This window comes from Blastocystis sp. subtype 4 (genome assembly GCF_000743755.1).
Source record: "Blastocystis sp. subtype 4 strain WR1 chromosome Unknown seqid_0017, whole genome shotgun sequence".
In the NCBI taxonomy this organism is placed as follows: domain Eukaryota; class Bigyra; order Opalinata; family Blastocystidae; genus Blastocystis; species Blastocystis sp. subtype 4.
In genome coordinates this window covers 50,263-74,671 of record NW_014569530.1, presented here as the reverse complement: position 1 = coordinate 74,671, position 24,409 = coordinate 50,263, and the positions used below count along the sequence as shown (strand labels likewise).

The following is a 24,409-nucleotide window of genomic DNA, read 5'->3' as shown; positions in this document are numbered from 1 at the left end:
TTTGTTATAGGTTTTAGAAGCAGTGGTAGCCATGTTCATTTGAGAGACACCACTTCTCATGGCCATCCGGGAGACACGCTGGAACACGTTTCTGGAAGCACTGAACATTCTAACAACAAATGGCAGATTACTTGTCCAGAAAAGGATAAAGGGCCCATTATGATTATATGATCCTTAATTATAGTGATTCGAAATAGCTTTTATAGGATGTTGTAATTGTTTATTTATTTCTTAAGAGATAGGATGGTAACACATATAAAGACTCCATATATATGCTATTAATGTATATCACTCGCTAAATTGAGAATATCCCATTTCTTCAAATGTGGAAACAGAGAAACCATTCACAATAAGAGTTCTTTTAGTCATGTTGGGTTTGATCAACCGTGCTAGTATCGTGAAGCCATTATCCAGATTGCTTTCTACATCCAGTCGTCGTTTGATCACAAAGGGAGTTGTATCCCCAATGAATACATACCCACCTGAGATGATAGTTCCCAGTTACGTGCGTACTGGAAAAGATGAACCTACTCAAACAGAGATTTCTGTTCTAAACGATTATGTAGGGATCTTTCCGTTTATTGAATTTTAGGAAATTGAAGCAATGCGTAGCGCTGGAAGAATCGCTCGGAAGGTGTGTGAGTTTGCTGGAACTCTTGTAAAGCCTGGAGTAACACTGGATTATATTGACAAAACGGTAGTACTGATGATTGGTAATTATTATAGGCTCACGAATATGCAATGAGTCTGGGATTCTATCCTAGTTGTCTTGGATATGGTGGTTTTCCGAAGAGTATGGCTATCAGTGTAAACGAGGTTGTATGTCATTCTATTCCCGACAGCACCGAACTTGTCGATGGTGATATTGTGAAGGTGGATTTGGTGATGTATGTGCGTGGCTGGCATGGCGACACATGTCGGACGTTCGCTTGTGGAAATGTGGATGAAAAGGGAAAGAAATTGATTGCAACGACCAAAGAGGCTATGGAGGAGGCTATCAAGATATGCAAACCTGGAGTGGATTATTTCGAGATTGGCCGTGTGATTGAAGAGGTTGCTACTCGTAACGGATTTGGAGTGTACCTATTTTTTGGCATGGTTACGGAATAGAGTGCGGGATTATTGTGGTCATGGAATTGGCCGATATATGCATATGTTGCCGTACATTCTCCATTTTAAGAACAACTATGGTGGAAAGATGGTGAAGAGTAGGGAAATAGCGTTGTAATAATTCGTAGATCAGGTCTTCACCATTGAACCCATGCTTGTAGAAGGAAGTGGTGAGACATTTGTGTGGCCAGATGGATGGACGGTGGCGACAAAGGATAACGGTCGTTGTGCTCAGTTTGAACACACGATCATTGTTAAAGATGAGGGTGGTGAGATTGTTACATAGTTTCTGTATTCTTATCTGTTTCTTAAACAAATAGGACATGATTTATGTTTGTGATGGTGATGACGATGTCGATGCTTATGCTTCACTTTCACTTCCTTCTCTTCATCACTTGATGTACAGCTAGCAATCGTAGGAAATAAAAGACTATCTGGCTTCTCCTCCGCTTCAGCAAACTTCTTCTCCTTCTTCGCCATCCAATATTCTTTTTCGGCCTTGTATTTGTCATCTGCCACAGGAGAAGGTCGTTTCCGTGATTGTCTACGAATGACAACACAAACTTAGTCTAACTCTCTATCCAGTTTTTCCATATTCTTCTTTATTGCCCAACACTTCTCTTCCTCCTACATATTATGGATTGTAACTACAACAATACCCATCGTTTGTTATGTCCTAATACACTATGATTAAATCAGAGAGAAAGAAAAGTACTGCATCAACTGCCGTCGAACGAATCCCTGATCCGTCTTTCCCGGACAATATCGATTCTAATCATCAAATCTTAAGCCATTGAATACAGCAGCATACGCTTCAGACCCAATAAGCTCAGCCAATTCATGTCGCTTGGAAGATTCTTTCATAAGGCTCTAGTCATTATCTCCAATTCCCGATGTTCACTTCAATTGCCATTCTTCTCAACTCTTCATCGACACTAGACGACTTATTCTTGTCGGAAGACATGAAATAGCACAAAAAAATCTTCTCAAAAAGATATCGTTAGAGATAAGTAGAATAAAAGACAGAAAAAAGATGAGTGAAGAAGGAAAGAAGACTGTAAGTTGTTCAATAGATAGATCTGATCCTGGTAGGAACAAAAATCTACATATGTATTGGTTCCTGCAACAATCGTGGAAGAAGAACCAAGGTAGGTGGAATCGTTGTATTTGTTGATTATTGGTAGAAACTCAAATAAGAGAGGTAAAAGAAAACGTTGAAAGTTCATTCTTTTGGTTACTTGTAGAACATCGTCTCCCTTATGGTGCCAAAGCGGTAGATGGTGGATATGTTCTTAATGGAGTCTTGTAAGATGCAATAAAACCGGATTATTGTGTAGTTACACTGATTTCTCTTCAGAACTTGGAAAGCGAATGATCCGAACCTCATTGCTTCCTAAACTGTATTTGCGGTTGCTTGTAATAAAGATTAGTGAGTTTGTTTTCTCAGAGAAGTATCTTTCGTTTGATACCTTCCTTCGTCCTTATATGGATGTGGAAGGTTATTTTCCTGTTCCTCTGCTTCTTTTTATTCCCGCTATTCAGAGTTTTGAAGTTGATGCTTCCTTCCTTATGGAGGTATTGGCTGACAGTTCTTTTGCTGAAGTCGATAAGACACGACATACGGTTCGTCCCAAAGTAAATTGGGAAAAAGTGAGGGTTGGCTTGTGAACTAATGGATAGTGGATCCTCCCCAATGCAAATGGTGAGAAGGGTGTTCCCCGTTATCCTGTGATCACAGAAGTGATAGCACAACAGTAATTCAATCGATTTATAGAGTATGTTTGTTTGACTTTGCCGAACGAATAAATGTTGTTAAGGAAATGAAGAGAAAAGAACTGTTGATCCAATCATCAAAATAGCCTGGATTTGTGGTATTCCTCTTGTCATCGGAGTCAGAATCACATTCGTATTACTTCCCATTCTCCTCTCAGTGCTTGTTACACATCTAAAGAAGCCCAATGTCAGGGGAATTATCGATTCTTCAAGAGGAGAATTCCTTTCTTAAGAAGAAGCTAGATTTTGTAGATATGTGGGATAAGTAATCAATGTAGGTACGAGATGAACGAGATGCAGCTGTAATCCAGCAATCTCAAATGCAGACGGAGTTATCTTCATGTGAAAAGAGAATAGCAGGTCTGGAAAGAGAAATTGAATCTGTTTTAGGAGAGAATATGTATATGTATTTGATGAATCTGAGAGATAGAAGGCTCTATGAACTCTTGAATAACTCTTCGTCAGAATCCAAAGATGAAGCAAAATTGATTCAGCTTCAAAGTGAGAATCAGCAATTGAAGGAAGTTATTGTAAAATTGTACTCAAAGAGTGAACAGGATCGACAATCTTTGGAAAAGGAAGTTCAGGAGTTGAGTACTCGACTCCATTCTATTGAGAATGGAGAACGATCTGAACTGAGTCAGCTGTGCGCACAGTACAGAACCGAAATTGACTCTCTAAAAGTGATATTCGTTTGACGTTCACTGAGTTATAGGCGCAATTAGCAGCAACACCAATAATGTCGGAAGATGATGCAAAATTAATTGAGACACTGAAACAAGAGACTGAGAAAACGAGAGTCAATGAATGGGAGGAAAGTAATATATAGGAATTACTACAATTAGACGAAGATCTGATTCGTGAATACAGTACAGTTATTGAAGGAAACAAACAGCAGTTGGATGAAAAGGAACATATGTTACAGAATATCGCTCTTGCTTTTCAGTCTGTTCTCCAAGAGAAGGAACGATTAGAACAAGAATATGCCTATCAGGTAGTGATTTGATCACGATTGAGAAATCTAGTTGCGAAAGCCGGAATATCCAACTCCAGTAACTAGTGAAGATGTCAAATTGATGAATATTGATGATCTATAGCAATCCCAACGAATTCAAATGCTAACTGAAGAACTAACTCAGAATCAAATCTCATTGGGTGTTATTCAAGCAGAAGTATTTCCCTGTAACAAGTCTCATAGATAGAAACAGCAATTGGCATTTCAATTCGAAGTGGTGCAGAAATGTCTTCCTTCTATCGCTCACTTCTTTACTACCCAACTCGTTGATTATTCGAATCTAATTCTACTTCGGGATCTCGCTTCCGAAGTACTTCATCGCAATCACTCTCTTCTCCAATCAAATTCACTGTCATTATCTCTTCCACTTGTATCATCCTATTCTAAGTGTATTCTTTATGTCGTACAGACACTCTCGGTTGTCCAGCAGTATCTGCAGATTCTCTCCAATCCCCGTATCTCTCCATCCACCTTCAATCAACTCTTAAGTGACTCTCATACTCCTGTTGAAACTCTTCTTCAGTTCCTCTATCATGTGATTGATTCTTCTCGTGGAGTCGTAAAGACGGAAGTCTGGTCTATTACTCGAGAACAAGTCACTTCTCTTGCTGTATTCCAAGGGTTTCTTCGGACAGAAGGAGGAAAGGGAGACCTTGTCTGGCGTCGTAATCATAACATACTGATTACTCGTTATGACTGTATGGAAATGGAATTCCAATTACTCTTACTAATATGTCTCCTCCGAGTAAATGAGAAAGAAATTATACAGCAAGATGCACTTGAGACTTCATCTCAGCAATCACTCCTTGAAGGCATTCGTTCTCTTTGTACAACTCTTCAGGATACATTCATTGGTATTCAATCTCTCTCAGAGAAGGTAGATTCACTTTGTCAACGGATTGAAGCTGATGGTTATTTAGGTACACCTTCAATCCATGTTGAAGGAGATACAAATGTCTTGTCTTCTTCATCGTTAACTTGTTTGGATAATCATGCATTATGGAACTCTGTGAAGAGATTACGAGAAGAGTGTATGGATGTCTTTAAACATATTACAACGCTTGCTCGTCCTCAGAAATCTCTCTTGTGTTCTATTGTCTTTGATCATCATGAGGCCAGTATCCAGAAATTCATTGAAGAAACGGTTGCGGCTCCATCTTCCCAAAAGAATATATTGTCTCGAATTCTGCACTTACAGAAAAACATCCGAATTGTGACAACTAGTGATTTCTTTGTAACAGGGATTGTGAATCCAGCAGGTGAGAAATCAGATAGTCCTGTTGCTCCTCTTGCTCCCCAAGCAGAGTCATTGCGAGAGAAACTGGAAACAAGCTCAAGTCAGGCAATGAAGGAACGACAAGAAATGCTGGAACGAACTGTGAAGGAGGCTGAAGATCATGCTTCTGTGCTGCAAAGAGAGGTGATGGATCTGACACATGCCCGAACATTGCTTCTCGAGCAGTTGGTTCAGAAGAAGGAGGCCTTGGAGTTACGTATGAATACCACTGGCGACGATGAGATGCAACTTCGAGAGGCATTGGAAAAGAAACGTAATGAAGCTAAGGCCTTATTACGTGAGAGTACGCAACTGAAGAAGGAGCTGATTGAGCTTCGATCGCGTCCTGAACAGCGATCAAGGGAAGATGTAAGCAATGAGAAGGTTCGTCTAATGAAACGGTAGGACTGAAGAGAGGGTGTGATAATAGGAATCTCCAGCGTGCTTTTGCTGACCAGGTTCGCACACAACTTCGTCAATTCCCACAAATTCATGATTCGTCTTCAGAATCTCCTTCATTATTAGAAGGATGTGTATCGTAACTATGAAGGATTGCCTTGACTGTAGATCATCGCTCCTGCAAGAAGCAGCGAATACTTCGATAGTGGATCTGGCGAGTGTGTTTGCTTCTAATTTCCGAGAGAAACAAGTAGAAGTTTGTTGGGTATATCAGTCTAGGAATCCATTCAGTATTTTTCGAAGTTAGCTGATGTGATTGCAGTAAAACGACCACCTCTTCATCTTGGATCCCCTAAACCATCTCATGTTGTTGCATCTCTCACACTTCCTTCGTCGATCGCTACAAGACTTCCATTCGCGTCTACTCCATTCCAGTCAAGAATGGATGTAACTGTATCTCGTTCTGTTTTAAGGAAGATCCATATGTCACTGATAGAATAACATTCTTGTTTGTTTAACTAAACGATTTGAGTAAGATAATTCAATGTGAACGAAAACAATATTTTTCATTATGGGTAGTAAGAGGGGGTATATAGCACCAACGACAACAGAATAATCGATCCTTCTTTAAAAGGTTTCTATTTAGTGATGAGACTGGTTTTTCCTATCTGCTTTGCAGAACAGTGAAGATAAGTGGAACTACACCTTGTTACGCACTCCACTTTAAACCCCTCTGATATAAACAAACTATTCAACAGTGTTCGTTTCTTTCGGTTAATAGTGACAAAACAAGGATAGAAGTAATGTGTCATTCAAGGCATTGTTGTACAAGACTATTATCAATATAACACGCAAGTAATAACAGCTACTCGTCCTCAAGAGAAACACAAGAGGAATCATCCACAAATTGACAAAATTCAACCCCATTATTCGATCTAAAAAAGACAAATCAAGACCCAATTTCGGTCATTCTCAGAATTGTGCGTAATAGCCATCCAAATGAGCGACAATTCAGCTGAAGGAATCCAAAACGATCAAATCAAGACGGAAAGTGTGGAAAAGAAGGAGAAGAAAACAGTGATTCCTCAAGGAATTGGTGCAGCAGGAAAAGTTTGGCGAAAGAAGCACGAACAAAAGTAAAGAATCGAATAGAAGTATAACAAATAGATTCTCCTTGTTTGCAACGAATGGTGCACTTCAAATCAAAACTTCTTGGCAAGAAAAGGAAGAAAGGAGAAAACGGCTTCAACGAACAAAAGAGTTGGAGAAAAGTATTACCGAAAGGCGTATTGAAGAAAAGCGGGTACATATTGATCATTTGAAATTAAGTATGTAGCAAAGACGCCAACAGATTGAGGAACGAAGGGCTCGCAGAGAGCAGAATGAGATCAAGTCTATGAAGGTGCAAACGGTAGAATTGTGGAGTAGAGGCGATTTCTAGATTCGGGATACCAATAAATTGAAGAAGATGAGCAAGAAGCAGTTGAAACAGATCAAGAAGACTCGTGTAGATAAGAATGGCAATGTAGAGTATGTTAGTGCCTATGCAAAGTAATGTTCTTTTAATGTTATCTGTTTGTTGATTCATTGAATCGTTAGTGGTTAGAATTTTGTCACTCATTTCATGCAGGGTATGAACTAGAGGAAATTGATTCATGTTGCAGATCCTCAAGAACAACGACAAGAGGTTCTGATCAAACGAGTTACCAATTCCATTGATCGATTGTCTCAAGAATTGGCTGATCTTGTAGTACAAATGGATGTAGTTGAAGTGGAGTTGAGTGAAGAATAGGGAGTTTTGCAATACCAATCGAATATGGAGTATCTTGCAAATATTTGGAAAGGTTGTGAAGAGAGGATGAGAGCAAACACTCGGATTTAAAAGTTAAGTGAATTTTCTTACTTTTCTGTTATCAGAAGTGTTTGTTAGGAACTATAATGTAAATAGAAGTGGATTCTGGATCTGTTCGATAATCACAATCACTTTGATGCAGCGATTCATCACTGGAATTACACGAGGTGTCGGTGCTACTGTACATGGAAACGTGTTCCGCCCTGTTTTCCAAAAAGGATTCTCTCGAGCAGCGTCACTCAGTTGTCGTACGTTTGCAATCTCACGGGCAGCCAACGAAGCGAAGGTTGCTGTAAAGGAAATCAGCAACAAGGGAAGGGCTAGAGCCTTCTTTAAGGGAGCTTCGTTTACTCTTGGCGGACTAACATTCGCTGGTTTTATGGGATATGTGAACGATCCTCGAGATGCAAAGGAAATGAGAGAGTTGAAAGGACGATTAGAAGCAATTCGCAAGAACTATCCAAGTGTTCGTTCCTTTCCCGTATTGCTGTCGTATGTTCCCATTATTTAGATATCGTATCATAATGATAACGGTGTTCTTATGGTGTCATTTAGCTTCTCCAGTTATGTAAATGTCTTCTCTCTTCTGTCTGAATTGATAACTATGCTTCACGTAGATATCTGGAATGATTATGATGATAGGAGGATGGTGAAGTATCCATTGAAGAAGTGACGCAAGACAATAGTTATGCGTCCATTTCTCTTATGTAGTATTCTGTAGTAGATATTATGGATAGATATGGAGATGGAAAACGATCTATTGAAATTCTCTTTGATGGACGTGAGGGTCGTATTTCCTTGTATGTGGAATCACTTTTCTTTGAGTCTAGTTTTGCCGACAACAGCTTTAGCAAACGTGACAATGATATCATTTCTCATATCTTTGAGTATTGTATGAAATGTCAATAGTGAGTGTATTGAGTAATCATGACTCATAGCGATGCTACTTCGATTGAGGCCGAAAATTCACGAACAGCTGTAAGCTTATTATAAAACTGATTACTCAGGAAATAATCAGTCGACTAGAATCCATGGGAGTTGGTGTATATACACCATCTACTCTATCAGGGTCGCAAACAGATGAAAACGAAGATATCTGGGATCAGATTGCTGGATATGATCAGATCAAACAAGTACTCGTAGTTTTACCTTCTAATTGAAAGGACATTAAAGATACGATTATCCTCTCCATTAAGTATCCAGAGAAGTATCGGGAGATTGCTAGAAAGACACGCAAAAAGTGATTGATTGAGGTTTTTCTGAATTGCAGCTATACTTGTCCTTTACCTCGTTCGTTACTGTTTGAAGGACCTCCAGGAACAGGAAAGACAAGTATTGCTCGTATCATTGCTCAAGAGAGCAATATCATCTTAGTGTAATGCGAATCAGTTGAATGTAATGTAGACATATTCCTCTTGAGAGTATTGTTAACAAGTACTATGGTGAAAGTGAGAAACGTTTGAATGCCATTCTCCAACTCTGCAATGAGATTGATAACTGTATTATCTTTATTGATGAGGTGAAAATGATAAGTTATATTGACCATAGATTGATGCAGTCGTTACAAGTCGAGATAATGACCAAATGAATGAAGTGACACGACGATTGTTATCTGTGATGCTTCGATTCCTGGAAGGATTCGACAACAGTAATCTCAACAAGGATAGCGTGAACACAAAACGAAGTATTCTTATCTGTGCCACTAATCGGAAACAAGATTTGGATGCTGCACTTTTGAGTAGATTTGACCTTCAGCTCCATTTTGGTCTACCTGATGCGGAAGCACGAAAACAGATCTTTAGTCGATATGCCAAACAACTATCGGATTCGGAGTTAGAACAACTGGCTTCAATGTCAGAGGGAATGAGTGGTCGTGATATTCGTGACAGTTGCGAGATCGCTGAAAGAGCATGGGTATCCAATTGCATTCGTCAAAAGAAAAGTGTAACTGTTCCTCCACTCCAGCAATACATTGATGCTGTGAAGAGACGTGCTAGTGAGACGAAAACGCGCACGTCTGCTGTAGGAAATGCTTTCGGTTTAGGATTCTGATCTTTTTTTTTGTTGTAGCAAAGAATCGATAATAGAGCGTTCAAATGAATTAGAATGGCGAGAAAAGATGTGAACCGCGGTTTTCTTTCAATTTGAACGGTAGTTTCAAGAGGTTCATCTATACCATTCTTACTACATACGGACAAAATGAGTTATCGAGGTGGACGCGGTGGTGGCCGTGGAGGTCGAGGAGGCTTTAATGGAGGGAGAAGAGACTTTGATGAAGGCCCTCCAGAACGCGTTGTTGGTTGGTTCTTTGTTTCCAATTCTGAGTTATAGAGATGGGATATGTGATGCATGAGAGTGAGGGTGATGTTCTTTGTAAGTCAACCAACGAGATGGTGATTTTTGTTCAGATGTGGATGATCTCGTAGATTCCGTATTTCAACGCTCCTCTGTATCTGGAGAATAAAACAAAGATTGGAAAAGTCGATGAAATCCTTGGAGCAATCTCTGATGTTCATTTCTCCATGAAGTGTGACGAAGGTTTGTTACGATGTGTGAATTTCTCATTGTCTAGGTGTGAAACCCTCCTCATTTAAGAGTGGTGACAAGGTATACATTAATCCAATGAAATTACTTCCTCTTTCTCGTTTCACCGAGTATGTTTTCTGTTCGTTATTGTGATTCACATAGAACACAGAAGCCTGCTGGAGGTCGAGGAGGAGCGAGAGGAGGAGCGCGTGGAGGTCGTGGTGGATCTGGTGGTCGTGGAGGACGTGGTGGTAATCGTGGAGGTGGCCGTGGAGGTTCATTCGGAGGCAATCGTGGAGGTTCATTCAGTGGTAATCGTGGTGGCTCATTCGGAGGGAACCGTGGAGGTTTTAATGGTCAGCACAAAAGATTCTGAGTTGTGTGTTTATTGTTTTATTATGTGTTTGTTTAAAAGTGATCAGGCTTGCATTGTCTTCAAACAAACATCTACACCTATTCATCGGAGGAATCATAACTTCAGGAGAATATCGACCTTCCTTTGTAGCATAAGCATCTTCCACTGATTCAAACAATGACAATGCCAGTTTCTTATGCTTTGACTGATACTCTAAATACAGATTATCGTCACACTTCAAACGGATATTCTCCTTAATAGCATGTTCCAGATTCATATCTACATCGGTAATGTTGATGATTCGATTATTTATTCTATATATCACCTCTCCCTTCCATCCGGACCTCGTGTATTCAATAAACTGATTCCAATACTTGCTTGTGCGCAATTTCGTTTCTTGGCCAATCACATACAGACCGAATCGAGGACGAGTGAAACTCACATTCATTCGACGAATATCCGAAACGAACCCAACACCATAGGCAGTTCCAGTTCGTACTGTCGAATAGAAGACAATATCCACTTCTTTGCCCTGGAAAGCATCCACTGTAAATACTTGCAGTCGACGAATGATCTCATTGGGATGTGAGGCAATCATTGATTCAAACTACGGATGATTTGATGAATGACAAAAATACGAGAGACTTTTGCTCATTGTAGGGAGTGAGTACAACAACAGAAATAGCCTTGTAATGTGGATATATCCGTAAGAATGCATCATAGAGATTGAGTACAAACCGAACTTCGTATATATTGCTATACGATTTGGTTAATTCATCTTTGTGTTCCTGAATTCCTTCACCACACAAATTATAAAAAACAACTGGCTAAACATCAAGTGGCGGGAAAACACAAACGTGGAAAAAGTCACTTTCATAAAACTGATGGCTATAGGAATCTCCTTGGACATTCTCTCCATTTTGTAATTTTCCTTCATAGAAACATATATTGGGGAAGGCAATGATCTTGGGATGACATCTAGCAGTCTCAGACAGATCCCATAATTACCTGTACTGAGTGTTAAGAAGATAGGAAAAATGAAAATTCTTAGTCAGACGCTCGAACAGACTGAGATTGTAATTGTTCTGAGTATTCTCGCTAATAACCGTAGCAGGAAGTTGCTTTGGATCTCCAATCAACACACACTAGATTTCATTCATCAATGAAATACCGACTTTTTCTGGATTCAACAATAACGGAATTAATGTGGATACTTCTGTTGCTTGACACGCTTCATCAATAACTAGAGTCGAAAAACTAGAGAATTAGAGCACATGATCAATGTCACTTTCGATTCACATAATCTGAATCAAATGCAGCCAAACCACTACTTGAAAGTGTAGTAAGAATAATATCATAATTATTGACGAGATATCCTTGAATGTCTTTTACATTGTTAGGATCGCTGTTATAAATAAAACTAAATGATAACAAACGATCTTTCTCTTCAAATAGCATAATTAACTGAGAAATACAGTTAAAGTACCTATCATCAACTCAATCATTTATTCTTACTCTTTGGATAACTGTAATTCTTGATTGCTATATTGGGCTGCAAGACGTTTCAACTATATATCAAGTTCTGTTTCTATCATCACTGTGATAAAGAGACGATCTATTTGTACACTGATATCTCGTAAGTTCTCTTTTAATGACTCCTTCTTCGCTTCTTTTGCCTCCTCATTCTTCAAATCCTACTGCTCATTCTTTCCTATTAAATCTACTTCCACAATGTAATCTAGTGATATAGACCAGTGATCACGGGATGTCCCAGATCCCAATCGTAGAATCGATGGGTTGTATCGCTTTCCAGCATTATCAGTGAATCCATGAAACATGATTCCATCAATGATCGTATTCACGGCAGCATTTGACGGTGTGCAAACAAGGATTCGCGGCTTCACAAGTCTCTCTTTCATTTGAATTCGAGCTTTGTTAAGTCCATCAAGAGAAGCCAGAAAAGTGGACTTGCTGGAAAACAGCATATTATTGACATACGAACGTAATTGCTCGTAATAGGCATCGAATTGTTTGTTTTGCAAGACATTCAGTAGTAACAGTAGAGTACGGGTTTTTCCGGTTCCTGGAGGTCCCTGAATTAGTGTAAAATGAGAAACTGGAAGTGATTTTGTGTTGTATAGCGCAGATTCGATTGCAAAGAGTTGACTTCTATTGTATGTGTCTCTGAGATGAGTGATGAAGATGGGTGAACAGCAAGACCATGGTATTTGACCAGTGAGAGGAGATCCAGGCGATGTGCCATTCACATATATACTGTCTGGGTTATTATTCATATCTTGGAGAAAGGAAGGATCTTCACCTGCATAAACACATCGATAGAGACCTGGCCGAATGTTCACAACCTCTTCAAGGAGAGGATTGAGAGGCAAACGATAATCTGCGAATTCAGTAGGATAGATAAATTGAAGGAAATCCTCATTCACAGAACGGTTCTGAAGAGCCTCGCATGGATTCGATCGAGAAGAGGAGTTGAACTGCTGGATGAACCCAAGAGAAGGACTGGTATCTCGATGAGATCGTGATGACTGAGGTGCATTGGTTACAATAATCTCATCAGGAAGAGAAGAACGACTCCATGTGAGAGAACGAGAGTCTGAGGGTTCATAAACACAGTAGTGAAGAAGGAGGAGAGATACCCATTCACGTAGTGAAGTACTTAGCTGGACTAAGGGATAGAGCGAACATACACTAAATATGAATGAAGAAATTCATTCTGACACTGGTGTGTTGTGATCGAGAGATGTAAAGAGAGAAGGAAAATGAGAAACAAGTTGAAATACGTCAGCACGTACTTTAATAGGAGCTGAAGCCGAACCAGTCTGTTGCATCAATGAGAATCAGCACGTATACCTGAGTATTCATGATTCCGAAAAAGAATGGAAGGTGAAAACAAGGTTTACCATTCTCAAAGGAAAATTCAGCGGATTCGGTAGATTCGGCATCTTGTTGAAGATAGGGAACAACAATACAATAACTGTTAATAACTGTTTGAATTGGTGTAGTTGAATCTAAAAAGAGGAAAAACTCATTCTCGAGAGCATCATAACGACACCACGAGATCGAGCAACGACGGCGATTTCTCCTTTAATTAATTCAAATGATCGAATAATACGGATTTAAACTTTTAATAGCTTGAGCTTGCACTTCTTGAAGAACAAAGCCAAGATAGAGACGAATATACTCTTCAACATTGTGAAATGATGGAGGAAGTATCGGAAGAGGTTGTCTACGTGAAAGAAAATGAGAACGAATACGCATCGCAGAAAAGATTCCAATTAAGTAGTACATCATACAGGCGATTCTGTAGAGCCTGTTTCAAGGAAATATAGGTGTCATTATCACGTTGAGAGACTGATGCACTCTCCTGTAAAGATGGATCCACTGGCTTAGTTACTGTTTTGCGAACACTAGATATGATCAAATAAATACAATCGAACACTGAATGTTTCACCGGCATCGCTTCTTTTCGTTTCTCTCGATCAGCCTTCAATTCTAATCTAGCTTTTACATGGAATTTATTACTTATACCGTTCTTTCTCTTTCTCTGCGATCTGTTCCTTCAATTTGGATAGTAGCGATCCCGAAATCGCTTTTCCATTTATTGTTCTCACAGTTGATGTGGTTTTATCGGTTTTCCCTAGTTTCGATAGAGTAGAGGACTCACTATTCATTAGTTCTAAATTGCATAGTTCACTCTGAAACCAATTCCCGTTTCCTTCTCTGTGTATTCTTCGTTTCATCACCTCTCTATACATCAATTGTGTTTCCAGAAAGAACCATAACGGTAATCAAACGTCAGTTACAGATCTGTGAACGAAAAGAACAAGGTTGTGAAAGCATTCACCTAAGGCGCGAAAACGGTTATTTCATGGAATTCTCGAAGCACTCGGATAACGATGAAAAGCGTCTCTTCGACCAAATTTGATTTGTTCAGTCTTTGAATTTGTATATTTTATGGCTGATCACTTAGTACGTGTCTATGGAACGGAAGAGGATCGGTAATTATATCTGGAGTTTTTTAACGTTAGTGTAAACTGTCCGTTCTATTTCAAGATCGGAGCATGCAGGCACGGAGATCGCTGCACCCGAAAGCACAACAGACCGACATTTAGTCAGACAATCCTGATTAAACAGATGTACCACAATCCGAAGGTTGCACCTCTAGGATCGAGTAATGCAACGACTCCTGATATGATTGTACTTGTTTGTGGTTCGTTTTATGGATAGCAGAAGCAATTTGATGAATTCTATGAAGAAGTGTACGATGAGTTGTCTTCTTCTTATGGCAAAATTGAAGAACTTCATGTGTGCGACAATATCTGCGACCATATGTTGGGCAATGTGTATGTCAAGTTTGAGGATGAAGAAGACGCTGAGAAAGCCCTCAAAGGTTTGTCAGGTCGTTACTATGCAGGAAGACCGCTGGCAGTGGAGTATTCTCCTGTCACAGATTTCCGTGAAGCACGGTTATTATCCTTCATTCTTCTTATCTGTAGATGCCGTCAACATGAAGAAGGTCAATGCACGCGTGGTGGTTATTGTAACTTCATGCATTTGATGACCCCTTCTCAAGCGGTGTTCTATCGTTGTTTCCCTCAAGGACGGTAAGTGAGTATTTCTAGACTCATTGCTAGATGGGGATACACTCGTGAAGAGAGAGAACGAGATATGGGACCACGAGGAGATGGTCGTCGCAATCCTCCTCCTCCACGTGTGAATGTACCTGAAGACGATTCGGATCGCAGTCCCAGCCGTAGTCCAAGTCGTAGTCGTTATCGTAGTCGCCGCAGTCGGAGCCGCAGTTATGAGCGACATCATCGTCGCAGCTATAGTCGGAGTGACAGTCGCGAGCACCGAAGACATCGCAGTCGTCGGGATCGAAGTCCTAGTCGTAGTAGCAGTCGTAGTCGTAGCAGCAGTCGTAGCAGCAGCAGTCGTAGTCGTAGTGATAGTCGAGATCGTAGCCACAGAAGTCATCACCATCGACGTGAACGAAGTGCTTCACCAACTACGTCTCAAGAAAGACCGACTGTAGATAAAGTTGAATCCGCTTAGTGTGATAAAAGTGTTGGATCGTTAGCAAACAGATTTCAAAAAGAATTGCGCGAATTAGAATGCTTCATAATCATAGGCTGTACAAGAGGCGTGTTTACGATTGTACTATTCTTTACACCCCAGGAAGATTCTTACCATACATTCTGCCATATTTTCCAACCAATGTCGAGCTTTTGGATCATTGTAAATCTGCATCTGATGATTATAGAGTTTGAGAGTATTTCTAGGAATAATACAGTTATTGCTATGTTACGAAAGGCCTGGGTCAAGTGCTTGACAGATAGCTGCCATTGCCAGAGTCTGGACACTGATCGAACTCACATTACGTGGCGGCTAATTGTCAAACTCATGTCCTATTCCTGCCTGTTTCTTACAGTCCCAATCAAAGAGAAAATGACATAGTAATCCAATTACAGAACTAGAAATGCGATCACCTCCATAAATCCATCCTGGTTTTAGGATACTCAGTCCAATTGGTGAATCTGTTGACAAAGACATCTACTAATCACCACTCTCATCCAATCCAACTTTGCTATACTCCATCAACGCCTCTTCCGCTCGTTTCTTCGTCTCACGCTCGGCCTGAGTAGCAAGAGGAGGCATAAAGTTCGTCGAAATGTACACAAATCGATTAGCATGCATTTTCTAGTTGAAATTCAAATCACATCCATACACGCGCCATCTCAATACTCTGAAGGGCTCCCTCAAAATTGCATTCCCATAACCGCTGCTTACTACGATAAACAGGTTTGGTTGTATATACCATTGCCTACAATCACATCCTCTCTCTACCAATACCGTGCAACCAGCATCTACAATATGTGGGTCCCAAGTAGATGGTTTTGTTGCATCTCCTTCTCGCCAATGTGTCTATGTCATAGAAATAGAAAGTAATTACACGTGTAACCCAGTCATAGTTGTGCTTATCTTCCTCACTATACACAGGAGGACAAGGGTCAACCGAAATGCTCACAGGAACTAGCCCACTTTGTGCAGCTATTTTACAGATACATCTCCCAACAAAGCCATTTCCTTTTCATAATTTTCTTTTTTCACATCTACCTCCTACAACAACTACATCGGGAGAATGTTTAAAATAGTTGAGTCTGGCTAACTTATGTAGGCTGTCAGTTATAACAACCATTAACCAACTCTAGAAAAAGAGACAATGACTAAAAGAAATGGAGAAACAGGGAAACAACAAACAAGAAATAGGTCACATAATTCATACATCACAGTGATTTCATACTCAAAATAACAATCTCGTAGAAAAACTCACACGAAACTGTGTTGCACTTCACCACACTGATGAACAGCCTGTATCAGCAATTCGAGTCATATTCAAACTCGTTGGAAATCTTGATGATAAAAGATCCAGGCTCTCATTCGATAAAGTAATATTATCTTCATCTATACATCAACCATCACTTCCACTAGAACCAATCCACATCACATCAAGGGAAGGAGATATATAGCCAATCAATTGACGGATAATCCCAAATAAATCAACCGGAGCTCCATTCACATCTACCATACACATCTGCTTTTCTGGATCCATGTTGAGAACTTCAAATGTTTCGTTTTCAGATAGCTTGATTTTACAGTCTAAATCCAGGTTGTATTCTAGATCATCACGAAGCGGTGTCATATTGAGAATGCGGAATTCAGAATCAATATAGGTTCCATTTGTATATACAGTAGAATTACGAAGTAAGGGCTTGTAAACACTATTAATAAAACATAATAATCACTTCTACTAGGCATCTATATTAAAAATAGGCATCATACAGCTATAGTACGCATAGATGACAACCCTTAAACGAAACTCGTAATTTTCCATAAAAGCAATAGATGCTCTGAAAGCTACATGTGAAGCAAGTGATGAATCAGTACTCGTAAAGTACGGAGGAAGAGAAGAAGTCGGCAGATTCAGACAAGTATCGTTTGTTGCTTCATTGCACGCGAAAGCATAACAGTCATCTGGTGGCATATCATAATCCCCACAAGCTACCAAATAATTCACGTACAGAAATGACTACTTGCAACTGGATAGCAGAAAACACAACAAAGCAATAAAGAAACTAAAAGAACCCTCATATCGTATTCTAAACTGCAACACTTTGGTTTTACGAAGATTGATAAGGTCAATAGGAATTCCCAAAATCCAGTCTATTCTCTAATTGAGTATTCGGTTCCATGGCATGCCATTGAGAGTTATTTCTTTTCTATACTATGAATCTCGTCTATAACGTTGACCAAACTTCAGGCGTGAGTGCTCCCCTGATGAGCAACATGGAAACAACCTATACCTCTCAGACTGCTGTGCCCATGGCTATGCCCGTTGCTGCCCCAATGTCCGTTCCTGTTCAACCTGTAGCCTCGGCTCCTATTCAACAGGTGGTACCTGCTCCTATGCAACAGATAGCACCTCCTCCGATGCAACCCCAAGTGACGTCCCATTTAGATTACCTTATGAAGTGTTGGAGAGTTCCTCAAAAGTAATTTCTAGTCCCTGCGGTGCGTGTGATCGAGAATGTCGATTTCTGGCAAATCTTTACGGACATTGACTCCAACAAACAGTTTGCCATCTTCCTGGTCAACAGTGAGGATGATGAGATTCCAATGAACCAAACTCCTTTCATGAATGTACCAACTCTTTCCTATCTCGACTCTAGGCTATAGAAGACTCGGATTGCTGCAGTCGAGCGATGTGGGGAAATAACCGTGAGTTTACGATGAATCTGTTTGGACCTGACAATAACCTGTTGGTGAAGATGCATCGTCCTTTCACCTGTCAATGTAGTTGTTTCGAATCCTCCTCATGAATAGTCTTCTGCTTGAACACACCAGAGATTCACATTCTCGATGCAAACGAACAGTCTTGTGGTCGTGTGAAGAATATTTTCAATTGTTGCGACCACAACTTTTCCATCACTGATGATAAGGAGGTGGAATGTATGTCCATTCAAGGCTCTTGCTGTCAGCCTGGTGAGTTCTGTTTCTTGCCTATGAGTCCTTGCAATGAGATTGTCTATAACGTTACGAATCATCGTACAGGGACTACAGGAACAATTAAGCGAAAGTGGGATACTTGGGCACGTTCACTGGTGAGAGAAATAGAACATTGTGATGTGTAGTTTACCAATGCTGATACATTCACAGTCACATTCCCTCCTGATTCTACGCTTCATGAGCGTATCCTTTTGTTAGCTGCCACTCTTTTGATCAATATCATGTACTTTGAGCAACACAAAAACAATGATTCATCATCATCTTCGTCCTCGTTTGACTTTGATGACTATATTTGTTTGTTACAAACAGTGATAACTATCATCTTTCATTCTATGTGCTGCAAGATACATCTATCCATCATCAATACCCCCTTTCATTACTCGAGCTTGTTGAATCTCTTCTTCTAATTGTTGAATCTCTTCTTCTTGTTTCCGAATCAACTGTTGTTCCTTCCTTCCCTTGTTTTCGTCTCCTGCAAAGAAATATACAAACTGTTTCATAGCCATTGGATTTGAGAACCACCGTACTTGTTGCTGAGTCAGCTCTCTCTAATCCTTAGTCACTTGATCCTCACTCACATTCGTTTGAAGCATCTTCTTTGCCATTAACAGTTTCCGCTTGTATCGAGACAGTCTCCAGAAGCAATAGACCATAGGAATCAGGATCACACAATACACTATAATAACCAACAAAGTAGCTATCAACTACGTCTCATTCATTACCTCATCTTTACCTGACTTCGCTGATATGCACTAATCTCAGACTTCACTTCTACGGGAATTCGATACATTACTGCATAACTTCCTGTACTTGGTACTGTACTCACATACTCTCCATTACTAGATAGCTGAATCTCACTAACACAACTCCAGCTTCCATCAGAATACTGACCCAAACACCATTCACTCACAGTTATATTTGTGTCTTCTCCACTGAACATAACCGTGAGGGGAATCAAAAAGACACGATCCAGATATGTGACAGGATCTGAAACTGTCAAAACTGATGGAATTCGAATCTTGACAGAAAAAGCTGAGAAAATGAACATCTCAGAAACAGAATAAGTTAATCCTCTGATCGTTTCTTTCAATTCACTCCTACTGAATGGAACCAAATCTAACAGACTTTCTTCTTCTTCTACATCTCAATTTCTCTCAATTTCTCAACTCAATAGTAATCCTGATGGTACGTCCACTCGCAATCGGGTTTTTCGTTCCTTCACAATCATAGTGAATTCATGATCAAAAAATGGAGAGATTGTCAGTGATATGATCTCATCTAATGTCTCAATAGAACCACTAATTCCATCTACAGACAATCCAAACAGAGTTAACTTACTTCCAGCACGTGTAGAAGAGAAGCATCGATCTGTATAATTGGTCAACCCTGTGAGATCTGAATCAAGAAGAGGCACACACTCTCCATTAGCACACATCGCTTCATTCACTGAGCATCCTGATACAGCGGGACACTCTCTTTGACAAGTACCTGTGGGACAAAGATAAGTGCCAAGAGGACAAGAAGGCAGTGATGTTGTTGAACAGACAGTAGCTGATTTCACACACCGACCATCAACACAGCGAACAGGAGCTGTTGACGGACATGAAGGCAGAGGTGGACAAGCATTTGCCATAAGACATTCTCCTGTCCAGCACTTGATAAGTGGAATGTCACATTCCATCGAGGGACAGTCTTCGAATCGATGCACACATGATCCATCAAAGCACTGATCTGATTTTCATACCACTCCTCAATTCCCACATTCATTCTCTAACAAACATTCCCGATCCTGCTCGCAATCCTCAGGCGACAGCACACACGACCCATCCTTACATCGGACAGGTCGTGAAGGTGGACAAGTATCCATATATAGACAAGAACCTGAAGTACAGGTGCCATCACGACAGAGTGAGTATCCTTCAGGACAGTCCAGAGCCATTGGACAATAGAAAGGATGAACTGCACAAGAGAGATCTGAACATAAATAGGGAGTGAACGAGGGGCAGAATAAGGAAATCCTTCCAATGAAAGTGAACGAGGATACTTACGGACAGAGTGATAGACTTGTATGGACATTATGAGCTCGACAATCACCACTACGACAACGTTGAGGTTCTGAAAATCGGCACAACCGTGTTGTGAAGCACTGATCCAGAGATGAAGTACAGAACCCGTTAGAACAGAGAAGGGAAGAGTCATTACAGACATGAGAGATACATTGTGATGGATTCTGAATGATGATGAAATACAAAGAAATACTTGAACACATTCTCCTGTGATACAGCGATAAGGAGTATCTGAAGGACAACCCGTTGTCATTGGACATTCATTCAAAGAAGCAACACATTCATTGTTCCAACACCGAATTGGTTTCTCTAGATTTCAGAAGACATCTCATTGTTAACCATCATCACAAAGGTATTTCTGTAATCGACATTGAGAAATGAAATTTACACATTCACCATTTGGACATCTATCAATCATTCTTCAACATACAACAATACAAAACAGGAGTATCCTTTGGACAAGTACTGTCATCAGCACAATCATCATTATCATAACACATTCCTATGTTTCGTCCATATCTACAACGATGTTCATTATCATTCACACACGTATTTCGATTACTACACAAATCTGCTGAAGGCACACAGGCATTATCATCACAACGATAAGGAAGTAACTCTGGACAACGTCCAACTACATCACACTAGTTGGTCATTCAGCTCTTTTCTTCCTACCTCTTTCAAAGTCTTCGCACAAGTACCATCAGCACAAACCACAGGTTTATCAGAGTCACAGAATCCATATCGATTCAATGATAGCTTACAATCCCCATAAGAGGGTACACATCTCCCAGAAGGACATCGTAACCATCCATCTCCACACTCAGTTTTGGTCATACACGCCACAGGATCCGAAACACATTCGTTGTCACTGCAGCGATAGGGGTAATCAGGAGGACAATTATCACCATTCACGCAATGACCTAGCTCTCTGCAGACTCCATCACCACAACGAATTTGACCAGAAGGACAATGTTCATTTGTCTGAGGGAAACCACAACATTCATCACGACTCAATCCATCACAACAACGTACAATGTACGAAGGAACATCAACACCCAATTGAGGAGGGAGAAGACACAGAGTTGTATCTTCACAGATAGCAGGACAATTCGATTCCTCACTCACACACCTACCATTTTGACACATGTAAGGAAGAGAAGGAGGACATGAACGTTCTGGGCACAAAGACTCTGATACACGACAAGTGTTATCCCAACAACGAACACGTCCTTGAGGACAATCTTCAATCGTGACGTGTTCACACACATCCTCCGTATCTGGGTAACACTCTCCATCATCACAGAGAATCGGCGTTTCACTATCACAGTGACGGCCTGTACGGCATTCCGATCGTTCACTCACACAACTTGTATCAGGACAACGGAAGGGAGTTTCTTCAGGACACTGCTCCAATGTGATACAATCCATTTCATTGGCTCTACAACTCAGGTCTTCACACAAGAATGGGCGTGAGGCTGGACATGTAACTTGGGTTCCGCACACACTCAATGAATCAGCACAAGTACCGTCAGAACACTGAACTTGGCCATAACCACACTCACTCTCCAATTGACAATCCTTCGCATGTTTCACACAGGAACCGCTCGGACAGAGAATAGGTCGACTTGTAGGACACATTCGGAATGTTTTAACAAACTGAATTTCATTTAGCAGAGTTGCGGGGCAAGGATAGAATTCATATTCATTCTCACAGTCTGCAGTAAGACTCTGCTGGTAACCCTCGATGCAAGTCTGATAATGAAGAAGCCAGAGAGGACAATTCAATGAGCATGTGTCTCCACAGTAGTAGTAGTCAGAATTAGCACACTGACAAGGAGATACCTGTGAATTAGAAGTACATTAGTCCTGTACCTGATTGTCCTGAATCTTTCTGGCTACACAGTACTCATAGTCAGGTGCTGAGCCAAAGAGGGTTTGTCGCTGAAGAGTAATGTTTTTGGTACTACGACAACTACCATCCAAACATCGAACAGAATACTCTGGACAGGATACGGGCATAGGACATAGATTACCACTAGTCACACATTGACCATTGTGACACATGTACATACCTTGTGGACAAGGAGTCAGAGATGGACAGAGATCCACTGCCTCAGCACAACTTCCATCACTACAGGTATAAGGAAGGGATTTGGGGCATTTCGGTTGGGGGACACAAATTGTGGATCGTTCTGCGCAATTTCCCATGGGACATCGGAAGGGAGCATAGGACGGACATGGAGGAAGATCAGGACATTGATCAACAGACGACACACAATGACCACCAGGACAGAGAATCGGAGCCGATGATGGACAGGCTGGCAGTAAAGGACAAAGAATGATATCTGTGACACAGCCTCCAGAAGGACAAGCCACCTAGATGTGATTTAACAAGAGAACAAAGTACCATGTCTGAAGGACACAATAACGCTTGAGGACACTCAGCTAATGAAGGACGACATGTATTATCAGGACACTTCACTTGATTCAAGGGACAGATAATCTAACTAAAAGATTCTTCTTCTTGCCTACATGGTTTGGACAGAACTGATTCACTTCGACAATTCCTTCACCTCGACAGATCTTCTTGCCTGCTTCTAGTGATAGCCAATTCACATAATCTGGATAGGAAGGACATACCTCTTCACGACTGTGACATTGATGATCACTACACAGTCGCATTCCCTTACCACATACAATATTGGAAGGACACTTCGAGTAATCATTCACACACATGCCATTGGGACATGTAAGTTGATCACACACCTTGGTGATGGGACAGCCAATGCTACTGGGTCGGCATGTATTATCATCACACAGTATATATCCAGGAGAACATGAAATGGTACTTGGGCAATCTTCAGGGTTGACCACCCTATGAAGGAAATCAGGGCACAATGTGAGATTCCCCCCAACAGTATAGATAGTGTTTGAATTCTTGATAATGTAATCTGTGATGTTCCAGACACAGTGATTCCGAATCTTGACATGGGCTAGATGAGATCACTGAACATCAAACATACTTGGTGGACATAGAATCACATTACTGCACAAATCCAATGAAGTCTGACATGTGTAGTCAGCACATTGATAAGGAGCATGCGGAGGACATCTCTGAGCATACTGACATAGGGAAGCAGACACATAACACATGGGTTCTTGATAATACTTTTTATCAACACCCCACAGATCATAACCTATCTGTCACATCAGAGAACAAACATACAGGCATATGGAAGTTGCGAAGGACATGGACAATTCTTGATATCTGTGACACATGAACCATCTGCACATTTAATTGGAGCATCTGCATGACATGCCCCAGGACAATCTTCCCACGAATCAACACAGGACTCAGAAAACACACAATACTTCCTGGACTCACATTCCATATTATAGTCATTCTCTCCATCCAACCGAAATGTGTGCGAATCCACATTCACCATACAGTAGTTTTCAATAGCAACGAAGCTATGATCGTCACGACCACTCTGATCAGCGTATTTATCAGGATAGTTGATGTAGAGATAGAAGAGACCTGAAGAAAATGGGATATATGTGAAAACTGGCAGAGAACCATTTAGAGTAGGAGTCAATTTAAAGAAAACAGTCTAGAAATGAGAGAAACAGAGTAATTGAACAGGCCCGTCAATAGAATAGCCAATGACAGTGAGTCTCAAACCATTCATCACTTCTCCTGCATCCACCTACAATTTCATTTTTTTCATTGACATACTTGATAATTATAAGTGTCAAATAACTGAACATGCACATATAAGATCCCTGTAGATTCCAATTGAACCTCTTTATTTACATAATCAACTAGATTCCCTTCGCTATCAGTCACTGTATATTAGAATAGAACTGAATCATTACAATAGAAGGATGACTTAGTTCGTGATGGGATATACACTCTCATTGGTATACTGAATGACATAGCCGAATG

The 24,409-nt window shown here is 40.5% G+C and overlaps 13 protein-coding genes across 13 annotated transcripts; 9 read left to right on the top strand and 4 right to left on the bottom strand.

The window, feature by feature from the left end:
* Positions 1–367: 367 nt before the first annotated feature.
* Positions 368–1,396, top strand: JH06_1020 (methionyl aminopeptidase-like protein; the record flags this gene model as incomplete). Its single annotated transcript, XM_014674106.1, has 5 exons — positions 368–562; positions 593–697; positions 727–1,079; positions 1,111–1,208; positions 1,239–1,396. 5 exons carry the CDS (start codon positions 368–370, stop codon positions 1,394–1,396), a joined length of 909 nt encoding a protein of 302 aa, XP_014529592.1.
* Positions 1,397–2,143: 747 nt separating this feature from the next.
* On the top strand, positions 2,144–2,868 carry JH06_1019 (hypothetical protein; the record flags this gene model as incomplete). Its single annotated transcript, XM_014674105.1, has 6 exons — positions 2,144–2,167; positions 2,203–2,258; positions 2,295–2,311; positions 2,355–2,415; positions 2,448–2,760; positions 2,791–2,868. 6 exons carry the CDS (start codon positions 2,144–2,146, stop codon positions 2,866–2,868), a joined length of 549 nt encoding a protein of 182 aa, XP_014529591.1.
* A 200-nt stretch (positions 2,869–3,068) lies between these two features.
* On the top strand, positions 3,069–3,980 carry JH06_1018 (hypothetical protein; the record flags this gene model as incomplete). The annotated part of the gene is made up of 6 exons (XM_014674104.1): positions 3,069–3,131; positions 3,162–3,283; positions 3,314–3,566; positions 3,599–3,682; positions 3,713–3,877; positions 3,909–3,980. 6 exons carry the CDS (start codon positions 3,069–3,071, stop codon positions 3,978–3,980), a joined length of 759 nt encoding a protein of 252 aa, XP_014529590.1.
* Positions 3,981–4,931: 951 nt separating this feature from the next.
* On the top strand, positions 4,932–5,716 carry JH06_1017 (hypothetical protein; the record flags this gene model as incomplete). Its single annotated transcript, XM_014674103.1, has 2 exons — positions 4,932–5,575; positions 5,605–5,716. The coding sequence occupies 2 exons, from the start codon at positions 4,932–4,934 to the stop codon at positions 5,714–5,716; spliced, it is 756 nt and encodes a 251-aa protein (XP_014529589.1).
* An 856-nt stretch (positions 5,717–6,572) lies between these two features.
* JH06_1016 (hypothetical protein) lies at positions 6,573–7,455 on the top strand (the record flags this gene model as incomplete). The annotated part of the gene is given in 7 exon segments (XM_014674102.1): positions 6,573–6,709; positions 6,741–6,876; positions 6,910–6,984; positions 7,015–7,124; positions 7,180–7,204; positions 7,216–7,335; positions 7,366–7,455. The coding sequence occupies 7 exon segments, from the start codon at positions 6,573–6,575 to the stop codon at positions 7,453–7,455; spliced, it is 693 nt and encodes a 230-aa protein (XP_014529588.1).
* A 106-nt stretch (positions 7,456–7,561) lies between these two features.
* JH06_1015 (ATPase) lies at positions 7,562–9,477 on the top strand (the record flags this gene model as incomplete). The annotated part of the gene is made up of 10 exons (XM_014674101.1): positions 7,562–7,906; positions 7,937–8,038; positions 8,068–8,132; positions 8,163–8,312; positions 8,364–8,403; positions 8,433–8,564; positions 8,589–8,665; positions 8,696–8,800; positions 8,830–8,944; positions 8,974–9,477. 10 exons carry the CDS (start codon positions 7,562–7,564, stop codon positions 9,475–9,477), a joined length of 1,635 nt encoding a protein of 544 aa, XP_014529587.1.
* Positions 9,478–9,624: 147 nt separating this feature from the next.
* On the top strand, positions 9,625–10,327 carry JH06_1014 (hypothetical protein; the record flags this gene model as incomplete). Its single annotated transcript, XM_014674100.1, has 5 exons — positions 9,625–9,724; positions 9,757–9,818; positions 9,852–9,963; positions 9,998–10,079; positions 10,114–10,327. The coding sequence occupies 5 exons, from the start codon at positions 9,625–9,627 to the stop codon at positions 10,325–10,327; spliced, it is 570 nt and encodes a 189-aa protein (XP_014529586.1).
* Positions 10,328–10,359: 32 nt separating this feature from the next.
* On the bottom strand, positions 10,360–13,155 carry JH06_1013 (helicase Sen1-like protein; the record flags this gene model as incomplete). Its single annotated transcript, XM_014674099.1, has 12 exons — positions 10,360–10,384; positions 10,405–10,620; positions 10,651–10,913; positions 10,945–11,133; positions 11,164–11,284; positions 11,315–11,451; positions 11,482–11,563; positions 11,595–11,792; positions 11,822–11,874; positions 11,905–12,000; positions 12,031–13,015; positions 13,046–13,155. 12 exons carry the CDS (start codon positions 13,153–13,155, stop codon positions 10,360–10,362), a joined length of 2,475 nt encoding a protein of 824 aa, XP_014529585.1.
* Positions 13,156–14,281: 1,126 nt separating this feature from the next.
* Positions 14,282–14,935, top strand: JH06_1012 (hypothetical protein; the record flags this gene model as incomplete). The annotated part of the gene is made up of 4 exons (XM_014674098.1): positions 14,282–14,325; positions 14,356–14,530; positions 14,555–14,793; positions 14,824–14,935. The coding sequence occupies 4 exons, from the start codon at positions 14,282–14,284 to the stop codon at positions 14,933–14,935; spliced, it is 570 nt and encodes a 189-aa protein (XP_014529584.1).
* A 501-nt stretch (positions 14,936–15,436) lies between these two features.
* On the bottom strand, positions 15,437–16,526 carry JH06_1011 (hypothetical protein; the record flags this gene model as incomplete). Its single annotated transcript, XM_014674097.1, has 9 exons — positions 15,437–15,487; positions 15,518–15,605; positions 15,636–15,715; positions 15,797–15,880; positions 15,911–16,027; positions 16,056–16,151; positions 16,181–16,252; positions 16,281–16,378; positions 16,445–16,526. 9 exons carry the CDS (start codon positions 16,524–16,526, stop codon positions 15,437–15,439), a joined length of 768 nt encoding a protein of 255 aa, XP_014529583.1.
* Positions 16,527–17,614: 1,088 nt separating this feature from the next.
* JH06_1010 (phospholipid scramblase 1-like protein) lies at positions 17,615–18,801 on the top strand (the record flags this gene model as incomplete). The annotated part of the gene is made up of 5 exons (XM_014674096.1): positions 17,615–17,861; positions 17,892–18,028; positions 18,058–18,184; positions 18,212–18,489; positions 18,520–18,801. 5 exons carry the CDS (start codon positions 17,615–17,617, stop codon positions 18,799–18,801), a joined length of 1,071 nt encoding a protein of 356 aa, XP_014529582.1.
* On the bottom strand, positions 18,694–20,161 carry JH06_1009 (hypothetical protein; the record flags this gene model as incomplete). Its single annotated transcript, XM_014674095.1, is given in 7 exon segments — positions 18,694–18,744; positions 18,775–18,942; positions 18,958–19,070; positions 19,133–19,531; positions 19,562–19,702; positions 19,733–20,048; positions 20,069–20,161. 7 exon segments carry the CDS (start codon positions 20,159–20,161, stop codon positions 18,694–18,696), a joined length of 1,281 nt encoding a protein of 426 aa, XP_014529581.1.
* A 938-nt stretch (positions 20,162–21,099) lies between these two features.
* On the bottom strand, positions 21,100–24,231 carry JH06_1008 (hypothetical protein; the record flags this gene model as incomplete). Its single annotated transcript, XM_014674094.1, has 8 exons — positions 21,100–22,305; positions 22,336–22,839; positions 22,871–22,939; positions 22,972–23,456; positions 23,487–23,660; positions 23,690–24,074; positions 24,105–24,170; positions 24,196–24,231. The coding sequence occupies 8 exons, from the start codon at positions 24,229–24,231 to the stop codon at positions 21,100–21,102; spliced, it is 2,925 nt and encodes a 974-aa protein (XP_014529580.1).
* Between the last annotated feature and the right edge of the window lie 178 nt (positions 24,232–24,409).